The following is a 16340-nucleotide window of genomic DNA, read 5'->3' as shown; positions in this document are numbered from 1 at the left end:
TTTTGTAAGAGCAAACACGGAGGAACTCTTTTTCTAGGGTACTAACACATCGGCATCCTTCGGTATTAGCCGCAAAAGCTAACTACGGCAAGAGATAAGCTAGATTTCAGTATGTAATGCACAACACAATGCTATAGGACAGACCTGGGCATTCGGCGGCCCACGGGCCACATCCGGCCCTTTGTGCATCCCTGTCCGGCCCGCGTGAGGCCAATCATAAATTACAAAATAAATTTAAAAAAGTATCTATGTCGAGTGTGCAATACAATGGTGCTGCTTTTGTTTTGAAAAGCGTTATTTGTATTACTTCCGTGTGGACGTATGCTCGTGCGCGATTGTGAGTGAATGTGAACAGCGGCAATCGCAAATTACAAAATAAATTAAAAAAAACATCTATGTCGTGCGTGCAATACAACTGTGCTGCTTTTATTTTGAAAAATGTTATTTATGGGCGTATGTTCGTGTGTAAATTGTGAGTGAAGGTGCACAGCGACAAGTGATGCCCGGTTATCTCCGAGACGCTAAAAAGAGAAAAGTTGATGACGAATGCCGTGTTTTCAACAAGACATGGACTGCCAAGTATTTCTTTACGGAAATTAAAGGTAAAGCAGTGTGCTTAATTTGTGGTACACAGGTTGCTGTGTTTAAAGAATATAATTTGAATCGCCACTACACAACGAAGCACGAGGAAAAATACCGGAATCTGTCTGATGAAGCGCGCGCAAGGGAGGCTGATGCGTTGATGGTAAAACTGCAAACCCAACAAGGACTTTTTGCCAAATTTCACACCCCCAGAGATGCAGCCATCAAGACAAGTTTCGTCATTTCTCACAAAATCGCCAGAAAAAGTAAGGCGTTTTCTGATAGAGAGTTTATTAAGGAGTGCTTATTGGACTCTGTTGCGCTGATATTCCCGGAGAAGAGGGGCGCATTTGAGAACATGTCACTCTCCCGACGCACTGTAACGAGGCGGGTTGAGACCATCGCTGAAGAACAGAACAGCGGACTTTGACTGATTTTCGTTGGCTTTGGATGAGAGCTGCGATGTACGTAACACCGCCCAGCTGCTCATCTTCTTACGTGGGATAACTGCAGACTTTCAAATCACGGAAGCCATGCAGTCAATTAAAGAGACAACCACAGGTAATGACTTGTTCACATAGGTAAATGCGTGTTTGGACATGTTAGGACTGAAATGGGACAAGCTGGCAGGTGTGACAACAGATGGTTGTCCAAATCTGACGGGGAAAAATGTTGGACTTTTAAAGAGGATGCAGGATAAAGTGACAGAAATTGACATTTTTGCATTGTATTATACATCAGGAAGTGTTGTGTAAGACAGTGTTAAAAATAAAACCATCAAAAGCAATCTGCTTTTGTATAAAGTTAAGTTAGGTTAAATGAAATTATTATTATTATTATTATTATTTATCGTACGGTACATCAAAAATAATGTGAGCAAAATATAATTGAAGTGCAGTGCTCAGGTTGCTCATGCGGCCCCTGGTAAAAATTAATTGCCCACCCCTGTTATAGGATAATGACTGGTACTGACTGAAAAACATGAACAATCATATTACAGTATCTATAAAGTATTAGCCCACAGTTCAGGTTTTGTTTGTACACAGCTCGCTCGACAGTGTAATAGTATAGTGACTCGCTTGATGGACAATTGTCCGTTTGGTCAAACTGGCTGGTGATGTTTCCACTTGATTTGGGTAAACAACCCATTAATTCGGTATAGCTTGGAACAAAGTTCCAGATTTTCAGCATACAAATGTCGCACTCTCTCGGCTTCCGTCTGCTTCAACGTTTCAGACTCTTCTTCGACGCTCGTCCCTTTAGCGTCCCTTCACTGGCTCCCTGTGCGTTACCGAATACATTTTAAACTCCTTTTATTTGTTTTTAAATGTCTAAACAACCTCGCGCCAACCTATCTCTCCGACCTCCTTCAGCCTTACTGCCCCACCCGATCCTTAAGATCAGCCGATCAGCTGCTGTTGACGGTCCCTGACACAAGGCTGAAGCTTAGAGGTGACAGAGCTTTCGCCGTTGCTGCTCCCAAGCTCTGGAACGACCTACCCCTGAGTGTTAGACAAGCCTCCTCTCTTCCTGTTTTTAAATCTCTCTTAAAAACATACTTTTATTCCATGGCTTTTAATACTGAGTGATATCCATCCTGCAATGGCGCCCCATAATACACCTGCTGTGATCCTGTTTTTATGTTTTTATGTTTTTATTAATTCTATTTTTATTTATTTTTTATCGTGTTCTGTTTGTGTTGTGTTGTGTTTGCTCGGTACTCGTTTTATCTTTTAACCTGCTCATTGTACAGCACTTTGGCTACCCCTGTGGTAAATTTTAAATGTGCTCTATAAATAAAGTTGATTTGATTTGATTTCTTTTAGCAGCTGTTCCATATATTTAGTTTCAAAAAGATAAGTCTTTTGAAGTTGTTTTAGAGAGCTTTGAAGGCTGCAACGGTGACTCCCATTAGCAGCATCTTGCAAGCGTTTTTTATCATCTTTAAAATCCTAAAAAAAAACATTTGTGTTTTTGTCTTCCATAATGATTGTAAACAATACACAAAATTCCATATATGTAATAAAAAAAAAAAAAAAAATACATTTTCAAAATTTACCAAAAAAAGTTCACAGTGTTGGGTATTGTCTGCAGAATTTTGAGGACACATTTTAATTTATCCCATTTTGATATAAGGCTGTAACATAACAAAATGTAGAAAAGGTGAATAGTTGTGAATACTCTCTGGATGTACTGTATAAGAAGTCATTTACAAATGACATATATAAAGAAGTAATTGTGCAAATGGCACATTTAAGAAAGAATTGTGCAACATGAAGGTTTCTTCATGTTGTACACAACACAAGTTTTACATCTGCAGATAAAAAGTGCAAATAAAGCGGAGTGAAGAGCTGCAAAAGAAGACATTAGGGCTGACATGATGCTGCCTTTACTGACGTGTTCGACTAATGGGAGCTTTTATTGGCATGAATAATAATGATGATAATTATAATAATAATAATAACAATAATAATAATAATAATAATAATAATAGAGCACTAGCAGAACTTTGGCTGCGTTCACACTTGTGGTTTGATATGCCGATCCAATCCTTTTTTTTTTCTTTTCTTTTTTTAAAAGTATTTTGGTTTACGCTGGGTTTTTTTTTGTCATGTGACCAAAAAAATAAATTAAAAGTGGTCAAAGTGTCTAAAACTAAAACAACTAGGATGTTTGCTAGCCATGTAGACACTGTTTATATATATATATATATATATATATATATATATATATATATATATATGTATGTGTGGGAAAAAAAATCACAAGACTATTTCATCTCTACAGGCCTGTTTCATGAGGGGGGGTACCCTCAATCATCAGGAGATTTTAATGGGAGCATTCGCATACCATGGTTTATATAGGGCACAGAGTGGGTGGGTACAGGCTGGCCTAGGGGCGTGGTGATTGGCTCATGTGTTACCTAGGAGGTGTTTCCGTCTATGGCGGCATGTTGTTACAATTTCGCTGCGCTTGTTGAGGGATGACAGGTCTGGACGGTAAATAATAAACAGTTTCTCTTTCAAGCATAGGTTGCATCTTTTATTACCACTATTGTAAGGTGTGGTGGATGCAAGAATTTGCCATGTTATTGAATATTCAACATTATTGTCTTTGAGGTCCCAAATGTGTTTGCTGAGTTCTGTGGTATTTCGCAGGTTTGTGTTCCTGAAAGAAGCCTTGTGGTTGTTCCATCTGGTTTTGAATTCACCCTCGGTTAATCCTACATATGTGTCGGATGTGTTAATGTCCTTGCGTATTACCTTAGATTGGTAAACAACTGATGTTTGTAAGCACCCCCCGTTGAGGGGGCAATCAGGTTTCTTTCGACAGTTACATGCTTTGTTGGTTTTGTAGTCGCTCTGACTGGGGGTCGACGGCTCATTTGCAATTGTTTTGTTGTGGTTTGAGATGATTTGTCGTATATTGTTCATGCAGCTGTAGCTCAATTTAATGTTGTTCTTGTTGAATACTTTTCTTAGGTTGTTGTCTTTGGGAAAGTGTTTGTCAATCAGACAAATAGGTAAAACGCAAGGACATTAACACATCCGACACATATGTAGGATTAACCGAGGGTGAATTCAAAACCAGATGGAACAATCACAAGGCTTCTTTCAGGAACAAAAACCTGCGAAATACCACAGAACTCAGCAAACACATTTGGGACCTCAAAGACAATAATGTTGAATATTCAATAACATGGCAAATTCTTGCATCCAGCACACCTTACAATAGTGGTAATAAAAGATGCAACCTATGCTTGAAAGAGAAACTGTTTATTATTTACCGTCCAGACCTGTCATCCCTCAACAAGCGCAGCGAAATTGTAACAACATGCCGCCATAGACGGAAACACCTCCTAGGTAACACATGAGCCAATCACCACGCCCCTACGCCAGCCTGAACCCACCCACTCTGTGCCCTATATAAACCATGGTATGCGAATGCTCCCATTAAAATCTCCTGATGATTGAGGGTACCCCCCCTCATGAAACAGGCCTGTAGAGATGAAATAGTCTTGTGATTTTTTTTTCCCACACATACATATATTGCGCTCTACTACGGTATCGAGCACTATTTTTTGGATAACCTTATTAAGATATATATATATATATATATATATATATATATATATATATATATATATATATATATATATGGATAGATAGATAGATAGATACTGTATATATCTACATATATGCTGTGTGCAATCGCAGCTAAGAACCGTAAATGAAGCCATTTGTTACCATATAGGTCACCAGCTCCATGCATTTTCTCCGCACATTTTGCCCTGCGTCTCTGTTCCTCGTGTTTGATTTCGCTTTCACATTAGGGCTCAAGTGAACCGAACCGCACCAGACTTCACTTGCAAACGGAGCGAGACCCATCTCTCAAGCGTCGCCGGTCCCCTTGTCGACAGTGGCATTCACACTTAACCACCCGAACCGTACGAGCAGAGCAAACGCACCAGAGTTCCTTTGAACCGGCGCGAACAAGACAAGTGTGAACGCAGCTCTAGTATCGAGAACTGAACCCTTCGATCGGGTCCAAATGTTTGCTTTGATTTCGGATAAGGTGCATGGATGGACTCAAAGAGGGGGTGTGGGGTGGTGTCCCGTGTATGCAGATAGTCCACGTCCACTTTGTCGAGCGTGCAGTAGTGCATGCAGACCTGGCAGGTGTGTGCGTGCGGAGGAAGACTGCTCTATGTGCAAATGTCTGAGGAGGAAGAGGGTCATGCTAGAAGATGTACACAGGAAGATTATTTGACTCCAAAAAAACATGCCAACCAACATAATGTGAGAAAACAACGCAACACTGGAGATAAGTGCCACTTTTTCACTTTTTATTTTGACGGGCAGTGAGCTCACTTTAAGGGACCCTGGAGCATTTTCTTTTTATAGCACTTCTGCAGCAGGAACCAATCAAACCTTTTCTTCCAGGTGACTCGAAATGTTTTGAGTTAAACCTTTCTTAAGTTCTGTCATGTTGCTTTCTGTTGGTTATTTGCTTCATCTTCTATATTATGCTGCCCTGTTCATATATAAACAGCCATATTTGGAGTAGTGGCCGATATCGATATTGATCCAATAGGATATCAGCAGGAATCATACATAATTGTATTATTTTGTCGTGTGCAATGTTAGAAAAAGTTTGATCAGGTGAAACTAGTGAAACAGAGAACAATGTATTTACACTAACCCATTTTTTACCAACCGTTTGGAATGGATTGATGTTGTCTTTTGATTTGAAATGGAGTGGTAATTGTTTTTGTGGTGGCACGTCGTGGTCACAATCATGCATAAAGTTAAGCTCAGTTGAATGATGCAGACACGTTTGTTGTTTGGATACTTTCTAACACTCTACTACTGCCTTGGAGACTTTGTATGTGTAAGTAATATGCAACTATAATTATTTGATACTTGTTTTAGACTGCAATAATTTACAACAAAGAACACTTATTATGTATGCCTAGCTTGTGTGCTATTATGTTTTTAGCTGTTGGGTAGCCTATAACCTACCATGTTTACCTTTTGTAGATGATTTGAGTAAAACAGAAGAAAAGACCAACCATGTGTGCTGATTGGAGGACATTTAGAAGTTAAGTACCGTATTTTTCGGAGTATAAGTCGCACCGGAGTATAAGTCGCACCGGCAATTTAAAATAAATAAAGAACAGGCTGAATAAGTGTACGTTATATGACGCATAAATAACGAACTGAGAACGTGCCTGGTATGTTAACGTAACATATTATGGTAAGAGTCATTGAAATAACCACCGTATTTTTCGGACTATAAGTCGCACCGGAGTATAAGTCGCACTTGCAGAAAATGCATAATAAAAAAGGAAAAAAACATATATAAATCGCACTGGAGCCCGGCCAAACTATGAAAAAAACTGCGACTTAAAGTCCGAAAAATACGGTATAACATAGAACATGCTATACGTTTACCAAACAATCTGTCACTCCTAATCGCTAAATCCAATGAAATCTTCTTCCTCGGTGTCGCTTCTAAACAACTCTGCCAACTCCAAAGGTAGACAATGCGCCGTAATGTGTTAATAATTTCACACATAAGTCGCTCCAGAGTATAAATCGCACCGGCCGAAAATGCATAACAAAGAAGGAAAAAAACATATATAAGTCGCACTGGAACATAAGTCGCATTTTTGGGAGAAATTTATTTGATAAAATCCAACACCGAGAATAGAAATTTGAAAGGCAATTTAAAATAAATAAAGAACAGGCTGAATAAGTGTACGTTATATGACGCATAAATAACGAACTGAGAACGTGCCTGGTATGTTAACGTAACATATTATGGTAAGAGTCATTGAAATAGCCACCGCATTTTTCGGACTATAAGTCGCACCGGAGTATAAGTCGCACTTGCAGAAAATGCATAATAAAAAAGGAAAAAAACATATATAAGTCGCACTATGAAAAAAACTGCGACTTAAAGTCCGAAAAATACGGTATAACATATAGAACATGCTATACGTTTACCAAACAATCTGTCACTCCTGATCGCTAAATCCAATGAAATCTTCTTCCTCGGTGTCGCTTCTAAACAACTCTGCCAACTCCAAAGGTAGACAATGCGCCGTAATGTGTTAATAATTTCACACATAAGTCGCTCCAGAGTATAAATCGCACCGGCCGAAAATGCATAACAAAGAAGGAAAAAAACATATATAAGTCGCACTTTTGGGAGAAATTTATTTGATAAAATCCAACACCGAGAATAGAAATTTGAAAGGCAATTTAAAATAAATAAAGAACAGGCTGAATAAGTGTACGTTATATGACGCATAAATAACGAACTGAGAACGTGCCTGGTATGTTAACGCAACATATTATGGTAAGAGTCATTGAAATAACCACCGTATTTTTCGGACTATAAGTCGCACCGGAGTATAAGTCGCACTTGCAGAAAATGCATAATAAAAAAGGAAAAAAACATATATAAGTCGCACTATGAAAAAAACTGCGACTTAAAGTCCGAAAAATACGGTATAACATATAGAACATGCTATACGTTTGCCAAACAATCTGTCACTCCTGATCGCTAAATCCAATGAAATCTTCTTCCTCGGTGTCGCTTCTAAACAACTCTGCCAACTCCAAAGGTAGACAATGCGCCGTAATGTGTTAATAATTTCACACATAAGTCGCTCCAGAGTATAAATCGCACCGGCCGAAAATGCATAACAAAGAAGGAAAAAAACATATATAAGTCGCACTGGAACATAAGTCGCATTTTTGGGAGAAATTTATTTGATAAAATCCAACACCGAGAATAGAAATTTGAAAGGCAATTTAAAATAAATAAAGAACAGGCTGAATAAGTGTACGTTATATGAGGCATAAATAACGAACTGAGAACGTGCCTGGTATGTTAACGTAACATATTATGGTAAGAGTCATTGAAATAACCACCGTGTTTTTCGGACTATAAGTCGCACCGGAGTATAAGTCGCACTTGCAGAAAATGCATAATAAAAAAGGAAAGAAACATATATAAGTCGCACTATGAAAAAAACTGCGACTTAAAGTCCGAAAAATACGGTATAACATATAGAACATGCTATACGTTTACCAAACAATCTGTCACTCCTAATCGCTAAATCCAATGAAATCTTCCTCCTCGGTGTCGCTTCTAAACAACTCTGCCAACTCCAAAGGTAGACAATGCGCCATAATGTGTTAATAATTTCACACATAAGTCGCTCCAGAGTATAAATCGCACCGGCCGAAAATGCATAACAAAGAAGGAAAAAAACATATATAAGTCGCACTGGAACATAAGTCGCATTTTTGGGAGAAATTTATTTGATAAAATCCAACACCGAGAATAGAAATTTGAAAGGCAATTTAAAATAAATAAAGAACAGGCTGAATAAGTGTACGTTATATGACGCATAAATAACGAACTGAGAACGTGCCTGGTATGTTAACGTAACATATTATGGTAAGAGTCATTGAAATAGCCACCGTATTTTTCGGACTATAAGTCGCACCGGAGTATAAGTCGCACTTGCAGAAAATGCATAATAAAAAAGGAAAAAAACATATATAAGTCGCAAACTATGAAAAAAACTGCGACTTAAAGTCCGAAAAATACGGTATAACATATAGAACATGCTATACGTTTACCAAACAATCTGTCACTCCTAATCGCTAAATCCAATGAAATCTTCTTCCTCGGTGTCGCTTCTAAACAACTCTGCCAACTCCAAAGGTAGACAATGCGCCATAATGTGTTAATAATTTCACACATAAGTCGCTCCAGAGTATAAATCGCACCGGCCGAAAATGCATAACAAAGAAGGAAAAAAACATATATAAGTCGCACTGGAACATAAGTCGCATTTTTGGGAGAAATTTATTTGATAAAATCCAACACCGAGAATAGAAATTTGAAAGGCAATTTAAAATAAATAAAGAACAGGCTGAATAAGTGTACGTTATATGACGCATAAATAACGAACTGAGAACGTGCCTGGTATGTTAACGTAACATATTATGGTAAGAGTCATTGAAATAGCCACCGTATTTTTCGGACTATAAGTCGCACCGGAGTATAAGTCGCACTTGCAGAAAATGCATAATAAAAAAGGAAAAAAACATATATAAGTCGCAAACTATGAAAAAAACTGCGACTTAAAGTCCGAAAAATACGGTATAACATATAGAACATGCTATACGTTTACCAAACAATCTGTCACTCCTAATCGCTAAATCCAATGAAATCTTCTTCCTCGGTGTCGCTTCTAAACAACTCTGCCAACTCCAAAGGTAGACAATGCGCCGTAATGTGTTAATAATTTCACACATAAGTCGCTCCAGAGTATAAATCGCACCACTACGAAAAAAACTGCGACTTATAATCCGAAAAATACGGTACTTTTATTTTTAGAATTAATACCATCTTTGGCTATTTTCAAGACCCTTCTTAAAACCCATTTTTATTCACTGGCTTTTAACCCAGCATGAGACTTTGAACTGTTTTTAGCTTTTAACTTTTTGAACTGTTTTAACTTTTAAACTGTTTTTATCTAACAAACTGTTCTTAGGGTAATTTATATTTGCTTTTTAATTGTGTATTTTTATTTCTGTTTTAAATGTTATTTTTTAGTCTGTCCTTTGCCTCTATTTCTTTGTGGTGTACAGCCCTTTGTTTTTCAACTGTGCTTGTTTTTAAAGGGCTTTATAAATAAAGTTGGTATGGTATGGTATGGTATGGTATTATTTTCTACTCTAAAATGAAAAATGTCTTTAAACAAATACAGAATTGTCAATAATACTTATATTTTCAGATTGCATTGTGGAGGGAGCAGTACACACACACACACACCCAAGAAGTGCTGTAAAAAGAGCTTTCAGCAAATAGATTTTGGTCCCTTAAGTGAAGCCACTGCAGGTTTTTTTTTTTCCCTCCGGAGGGGACAGCAGGAATGGTGTTAATCAGAGGAGACCAAAAGGGTTGAAATAAGAGAGATCAAGTAGAGTCAGTGCAACAGCGAAGGATGGCTTTCACGTGCATGCAGGAAATGGAAAAGCATTCAGATGAGAAGCAAAAACAACAGAAAGAAAGACTGACACCCTGAAGTCACTGGGAAAAGAGCAGCATCAAATCACCAGAGAAAAGAGAACATGACTCGGAGCGTTCTGGGGACCACATGAGGACGCCGGGAGGACGTGAGGACACAGACAAAGGAGGGGCCGAGCGTGGGCCTCCTCACACACACAAAAGCAGAGAAAAAAAAAAAAATAGAAATCATAGATTTATTGAGCTCCCGCACAAAAATTCTGAGTGCGAACCGACTGACTTCCTGGCAACGCACCTGCAGAGATGTGCGTCTAGGAACAATGAGGTGAAAGCACACACAACACACAGTATGTGTCTTCAGAACCACACATCACTGTAATGTCTCCTTCAGGATTATCTTGTTCTAAGTCAGTGCTCTCAACACTCTAAGTCTGCCTGAACCAGGGGTGTCCAACTCAAATCATTGTCTGCTTCTGAATGCTATGAATTATGGAACAATACAGTCAGACCTCGTACGGCCAAAACAGAACAAACTACTTTAACTGTGAATCGTTCTGTGAAATGTGTTGGAGACTCCATTTCTGTTTGGGGTTTTTTTTTTTAAATGTGTCCGCATCATTTAACCTCCTGAGTCAAGAGCTTAACTTAATTAATGATTGTGACCACTAGGTGTCATCAAAAAACAATTACCACTCCACTTCAACTCAATACAGCATGAGTCCATTCCAGATGGTTAATAATAAATAGGTTAGTGTTTTTCATACCTACCATTAAGTATAGAGATGTCCGATAATGGCTTTTTTGCCGATATCCGATATTCCGATATTGTCCAACTCTTAATTACCGATTCCGATATTAACCGATACCGATATATACAGTCGTGGAATTAACACATTATTATGCCTAATTTTGTTGTGATGCCCCGCTGGATGTATTAATAATAATAATAATAATAACTGGGATTTATATAGCGCTTTTCTAAGTACCCAAAGTCGCTTTACATGTAGAACCCATCAATCATTCACACCTGGTGGTGGTAAGCTACTTTCATAGCCACAGCTGCCCTGGGGTAGACTGACGGAAGCGTGGCTGCAATTTGCGCCAACGGCCCCTCCGACCACCACCTATCATTCATCATTCAATTCACCGGTGTGAGTGGCACCGGGGGCAAAAGGTGAAGTGTCCCGCCCAAGGATACAACGGCAGCGATTTTTTTTTTGGATGGTAAGAGGCGGGGAGCGAACCTGCAACCCTCAGGTTTCTGGCACGGTTGCTCTACCCACTACGCCATACCGCCCCCATGTTAAACAATGTAACAAGATTTTCCAAAATACATCAACTCAAGTTATGGAAAAAAAATTCTATGGTAATACGAACAAGATTTATAATGCAAAAACTCACCAACTGTATTTTGCAATACAGTAATAATAATCTAAATACTTACTTTTGCCAGCAGACCAATGACGACTTTTAAATCAATTTTAGTGCGTTCCAATTGGTGTCTTCCCGTCTCATTCGGTCATAAGGTCCAAAATTGACAACAAACATTAAGCATAATGAAAAGCCGAGCGACAGCTCGTATCTCGAAATACTCTAAAGTTAAGGTGAGGTACTTCTGTATTGTAAAACATGTATGTCATATTGTCAAATATAATTAAAAAAAATACAAATAAAGTCTAAACACATTTTCTCTATTAAAACTCTGCTACTCTCTGTAGTTTAGTTAATAGTCGTAGTCATTAAAATGATGAAACGCGGTTTATTCCGTTTTTTTCATATAAAGACTTTTATGGAAAACTCCAGCTTATTTAAACGTTTTTACGTAATGTTTAAAATCATTGTCAGTCCACAGTCTAATTGGCTACAATGTTGCCTCCAGAACTAACTGTGTTGTTGTCATATTCTAAAGAATCCAAATTTAAAAAAATGTTCCTTTCATTTCACTTGATAATATATGACATTATTGTTTGACTTTAATTGAGTCGTCTCTCGTTTATCGCTGTTAATTGGTGAATTAATTTCCGTCAAATACAAATTATGAATCGTTAGGGATGTAACGATGTGAACATCTCATATCACAGTTGTTGTCACCAAAATAATCGTGGTTATCGTTATTATCACGGCAGTGTTGAAAGGCTGGATGCCCCGCTGGATGTATTAAACAATGTAACAAGATTTTCCAAATTACATCAACTCAAGTTATGGAGAAAAAAATGCCAACATGGCACTGCCATATTTATTATTGAAGTCACAAAGTGCATTCTTTTTTTTAACATGCCTCAAAACAGCAGCTTGGAATTTGGGACATGCTCTCCCGGAAAGAGCATGAGGAGGTTGAGGTGGGCGGGGTTGTATATTGTAGCGTCCCGGAAGAGTTAGTACTGCAAGGGGTTCTGGGTATTTGTTCTGTTGTGTTACGGTGCGGATGTTCTCCCGAAATGTGTTTGTCATTCTTGTTTGGTGTGGGTTCACAGTGTGGCGCATATTTGTAACAGTTTTAAAGTTGTTTATACGGCCACCCTCAGTGTGACCTGTATGGCTGTTGAGCAAGTATGCGTGGCAATCGCTTGTGTGTGTGAAAAGCCGTAGATATTATGTGATATTATGTGCCTTTAAGATTTATTGGCGCTCTGTACTTCTCCCTACGTCCGTGTACACAGCGGGGTTTTAAAAAGTCATACGTTTTACTTTTTGAAACCGATACCGATAATTTTTAAACCGATACCGATAATTTCCGATATTACATTTTAAAGCATTTATCGGCCGATAATATCGGCAGTCCGATATTATCGGAAATCTCTAATTACGTATGTAGGGTTTTTCATACCTATTGTTCTCTGTTTGACTAATTTCACCTTTTCTAACATTCCACTATGCAAAATAATAAAAGTATACATGATTCCTTTTGGTATAATATCAGATCAATATCGGTATCGGTCAATACTCAAGGCCCCAATATCAGTATCGTATTAGAAGTGAAAAAGTTTCAATCGAGACTCCTAATATATGCATTTTATTCATCATTCATATCCATCCATCCATCCATCTTCTTCCGCTTATCCGAGGTCGGGTCGCGGGGGCAGCAGCCTAAGCAGGGAAGCCCAGACTTCCCTCTCCCCAGCCACTTCGTCCAGCTCCTCCCGGGGGATCCCGAGGCGTTCCCAGGCCAGCCGGGAGACATAGTCTTCCCAACGTGTCCTGGGTCTTCCTCGTGGCCTCCTACCGGTCGGACGTGCCCTAAACAACTCCCTAGGGAGGCGCTTGGGTGGCATCCTGACCAGATGCCCGAACCACCTCATCTGGCTCCTCTCGATGTGGAGGAGCAGCGGCTTTACTTTGAGCTCTCCCCGGATGACAGAGCTTCTCACCCTATCTCTAAGGGAGAGCCCCGCCACCCGGCGGAGGAAACTCATTTCGGCCGCTTGTACCCGTGATCTTGTCCTTTCGGTCATAACCCAAAGCTCATGACCATAGGTGAGGATGGGAACGTAGATCGACCGGTAAATTGAGAGCTTTGCCTTCCGGCTTAGCTCCTTCTTCACCACAACGGATCGATACAGCGTCCGCATTACTGAAGACGCCGCACCGATCCGCCTGTCGATCTCACGATCCACTCTTCCCTCACTCGTGAACAAGACTCCGAGGTACTTGGGGCATTCATATGTAATTCACAAATATATTAATATTCTTTACAAAATATTCATTTTAGTTGGATTTAAATGATTTATTTTGGGAGAAATGGATTCAGCCTGACTACAACTCGGTTTTCGTCTGATCTTTTGGAACGGATTACCAACAATGACCGACATATTTTGGTCATAAAAACAGGTTTGGGGCCCGCAGGCCACACCTCGGACACCCCCAAGCTGAACTAAAGTGGTGTTGTGTTTCTGACATGTGCATGCATGTAATATCATGTTGTTCTTGCCAGAGAGCACTGCTTCATATAATCCTTTTTTTTTTTTGGAGGATGCTTTTATGGACTCTTTGTAAATTGTTTTTGTTCATAGACAAAGGCCCAAAAGCACTGTGGCAATGCAAACCAGAATGCAGAGGGCAGCAGCTGAGACTGATAGATGAAGAAGAGGAGAGAAAGACAGACACAAACACATTTCCTGCTCTGGAAATATCAAATGGGACTTATCCCTCTAAGCTCGGTTGTTTTGCCACATTTTGTAGGCCCCTCCCTTGCTTGAGCGGAGGAGACGGCATCTTACTTACATCAAATAACCTTTCTATATACACCTCCTCATTGACCTTATCACGCAGCATATCCTGAGAGTGGCGCACAAAGGTCACGTAGCCGTCAGCCACGTCCATGCCGGGTTTCTGCGGAAACAAGCATACAACTGGCTGACTTACTGCTCCACAAAGCAACATGACAGAGTCAGCAGCACAAAGTCATAAGGTGTCCAGGCTGGCACTTACAGGTACGTCCACATACTTGGATGCAGCTTTCACCTGAAAAAGCAAACAAAAAAACAAAACAAAACAAAAGATGGGTTTTTAGAAATACACTTTCCAATGTGTTGTATAAGTATGACACATGAAGTATAACACATGGTGGTACTTGTGCTTAGGGATGTCCTGATTAACTGTTTTGGCATCAGATCCAACCCGAGCGATTCCCAATCCGATACTTACTTACCTTCTCCCCCTTGGTTCTATTTTTAGGAAGTACAGTATTGCATTTCATTTTTATGCCGATGATTGCCAGATTTATTTTCCCATGGCACAAAATAACACGGTTCAACGTCTTATTGACTGCCTGCACGACATCAAAGTCTGGCTTTCAGCTAACTTCCTGAGCCTAAATGAAGATAAAACAGAAGTTATGTTGTTCGGTCCAAGTCGCTCTCCCTCCCCCAACGTTGACCTCGGCACTCTGACCCCGTATCTCAGCGACTCTGTCACAAACCTGGGGGTAAAGTTTGACTCAGATTTTAAATTCGAAAAACAAATCAGCAGCGTCGTTCAAAAAAGCTTTTATCAATTATGCCAAATAGCGAAAGTGAAACCGCTTCTATCAAGACATGATCTTGAGAAATTAATCCACGCTTTTATCTCGACTCGTCTTGATTATTGTAATGCCCTGTATGTTGGCATTAGCCAGGCCTCCCTCGCCCGCCTGCAGCTCGTGCAGAACTCTGCTGCTCGTCTGCTAACACAGACCCGCAGACGTGAGCACATCACCCCTATTTTAGCGTCCCTTCACTGGCTCCCTGTGCGTTACCGAATACATTTTAAACTCCTTTTATTTGTTTTTAAATGTCTAAACAACCTCGCGCCAACCTATCTCTCCGACCTCCTTCAGCCTTACTGCCCCAAACGATCCTTAAGATCAGCCGATCAGCTGCTGTTGACGGTCCCTGACACAAGGCTGAAGCTTAGAGGTGACAGAGCTTTCGCCGTTGCTGCTCCCAAGCTCTGGAACGACCTACCCCTGAGTGTTAGACAAGCCTCCTCTCTTCCTGTTTTTAAATCTCTCTTAAAAACATACTTTTATTCCATGGCTTTTAACACTGAGTGATATCCATCCTGCAATGGCGCCCCATAATACACCTGCTGTGATCCTGTTTTTATGTTTTTATGTTTTTATTAATTCTATTTTAATTATTTATTTTTTTATCGTGTTCTGTTTGTGTTGTGTTGTGTTTGCTCGGTACTCGTTTTATCTTTTAACCTGTTCATTGTACAGCACTTTGGCTACCCCTGTGGTAAATTTTAAATGTGCTCTATAAATAAAGTTGATTTGATTTGATTTGATTTGATAAAAGATGAAAGAACTACACATGTTTACAGTGTGTTACTAAAGTAAACACAATAACACATTTTTATTAGAGATGTCCGATAATATCGGCCGATAAATGCGTTAAAATGTAAAATCGGAAATTATCGGTATCGTTTTTTTATTTATTATCGGTATCATTTTATTTTTATTTTTTTATTAAATCAACATAAAAAACACAAGATACACTTACAATTAGTGCACCAACCTAAAAAACCTCCCTCCCCCATTTACACTCATTCACACAAAAGGGTTGTTTTTTTCTGTTATTAATATTCTGGTTCCTACATTATATATCAATATATATCAATACAGTCTGCAAGGGATACAGTCCGTAAGCACACATGATTGTGCGTGCTGCTGGTCCACTAATAGTACTAACCTTTTGTTACGATCCGCTGCCCGGATCATAGTT

At 39.4% G+C, this 16340-nt stretch overlaps 1 protein-coding gene across 10 annotated transcripts in view; it reads right to left on the bottom strand.

Moving 5' to 3' along the window:
• Nucleotides 1–16340, bottom strand: part of cadpsb (Ca2+-dependent activator protein for secretion b) — a 286320-nt gene that overhangs the window by 5756 nt on the left and 264224 nt on the right. For all 10 annotated transcript variants that reach the window (XM_061923570.1, XM_061923568.1, XM_061923571.1 and 7 more), the window contains 2 exons: nt 14566–14598; nt 14359–14466 (listed from right to left, as the gene is read on the bottom strand). In XM_061923570.1, the coding sequence (XP_061779554.1) occupies nt 14359–14466; nt 14566–14598 (141 nt within the window). The remainder of the gene's footprint in view (nt 1–14358; nt 14467–14565; nt 14599–16340) is intronic.

The sequence above is a fragment of the Nerophis lumbriciformis genome, linkage group LG28 (assembly GCF_033978685.3).
Source record: "Nerophis lumbriciformis linkage group LG28, RoL_Nlum_v2.1, whole genome shotgun sequence".
In the NCBI taxonomy this organism is placed as follows: domain Eukaryota; kingdom Metazoa; phylum Chordata; class Actinopteri; order Syngnathiformes; family Syngnathidae; genus Nerophis; species Nerophis lumbriciformis.
This window is presented reverse-complemented; position numbering and strand designations above follow the sequence as displayed.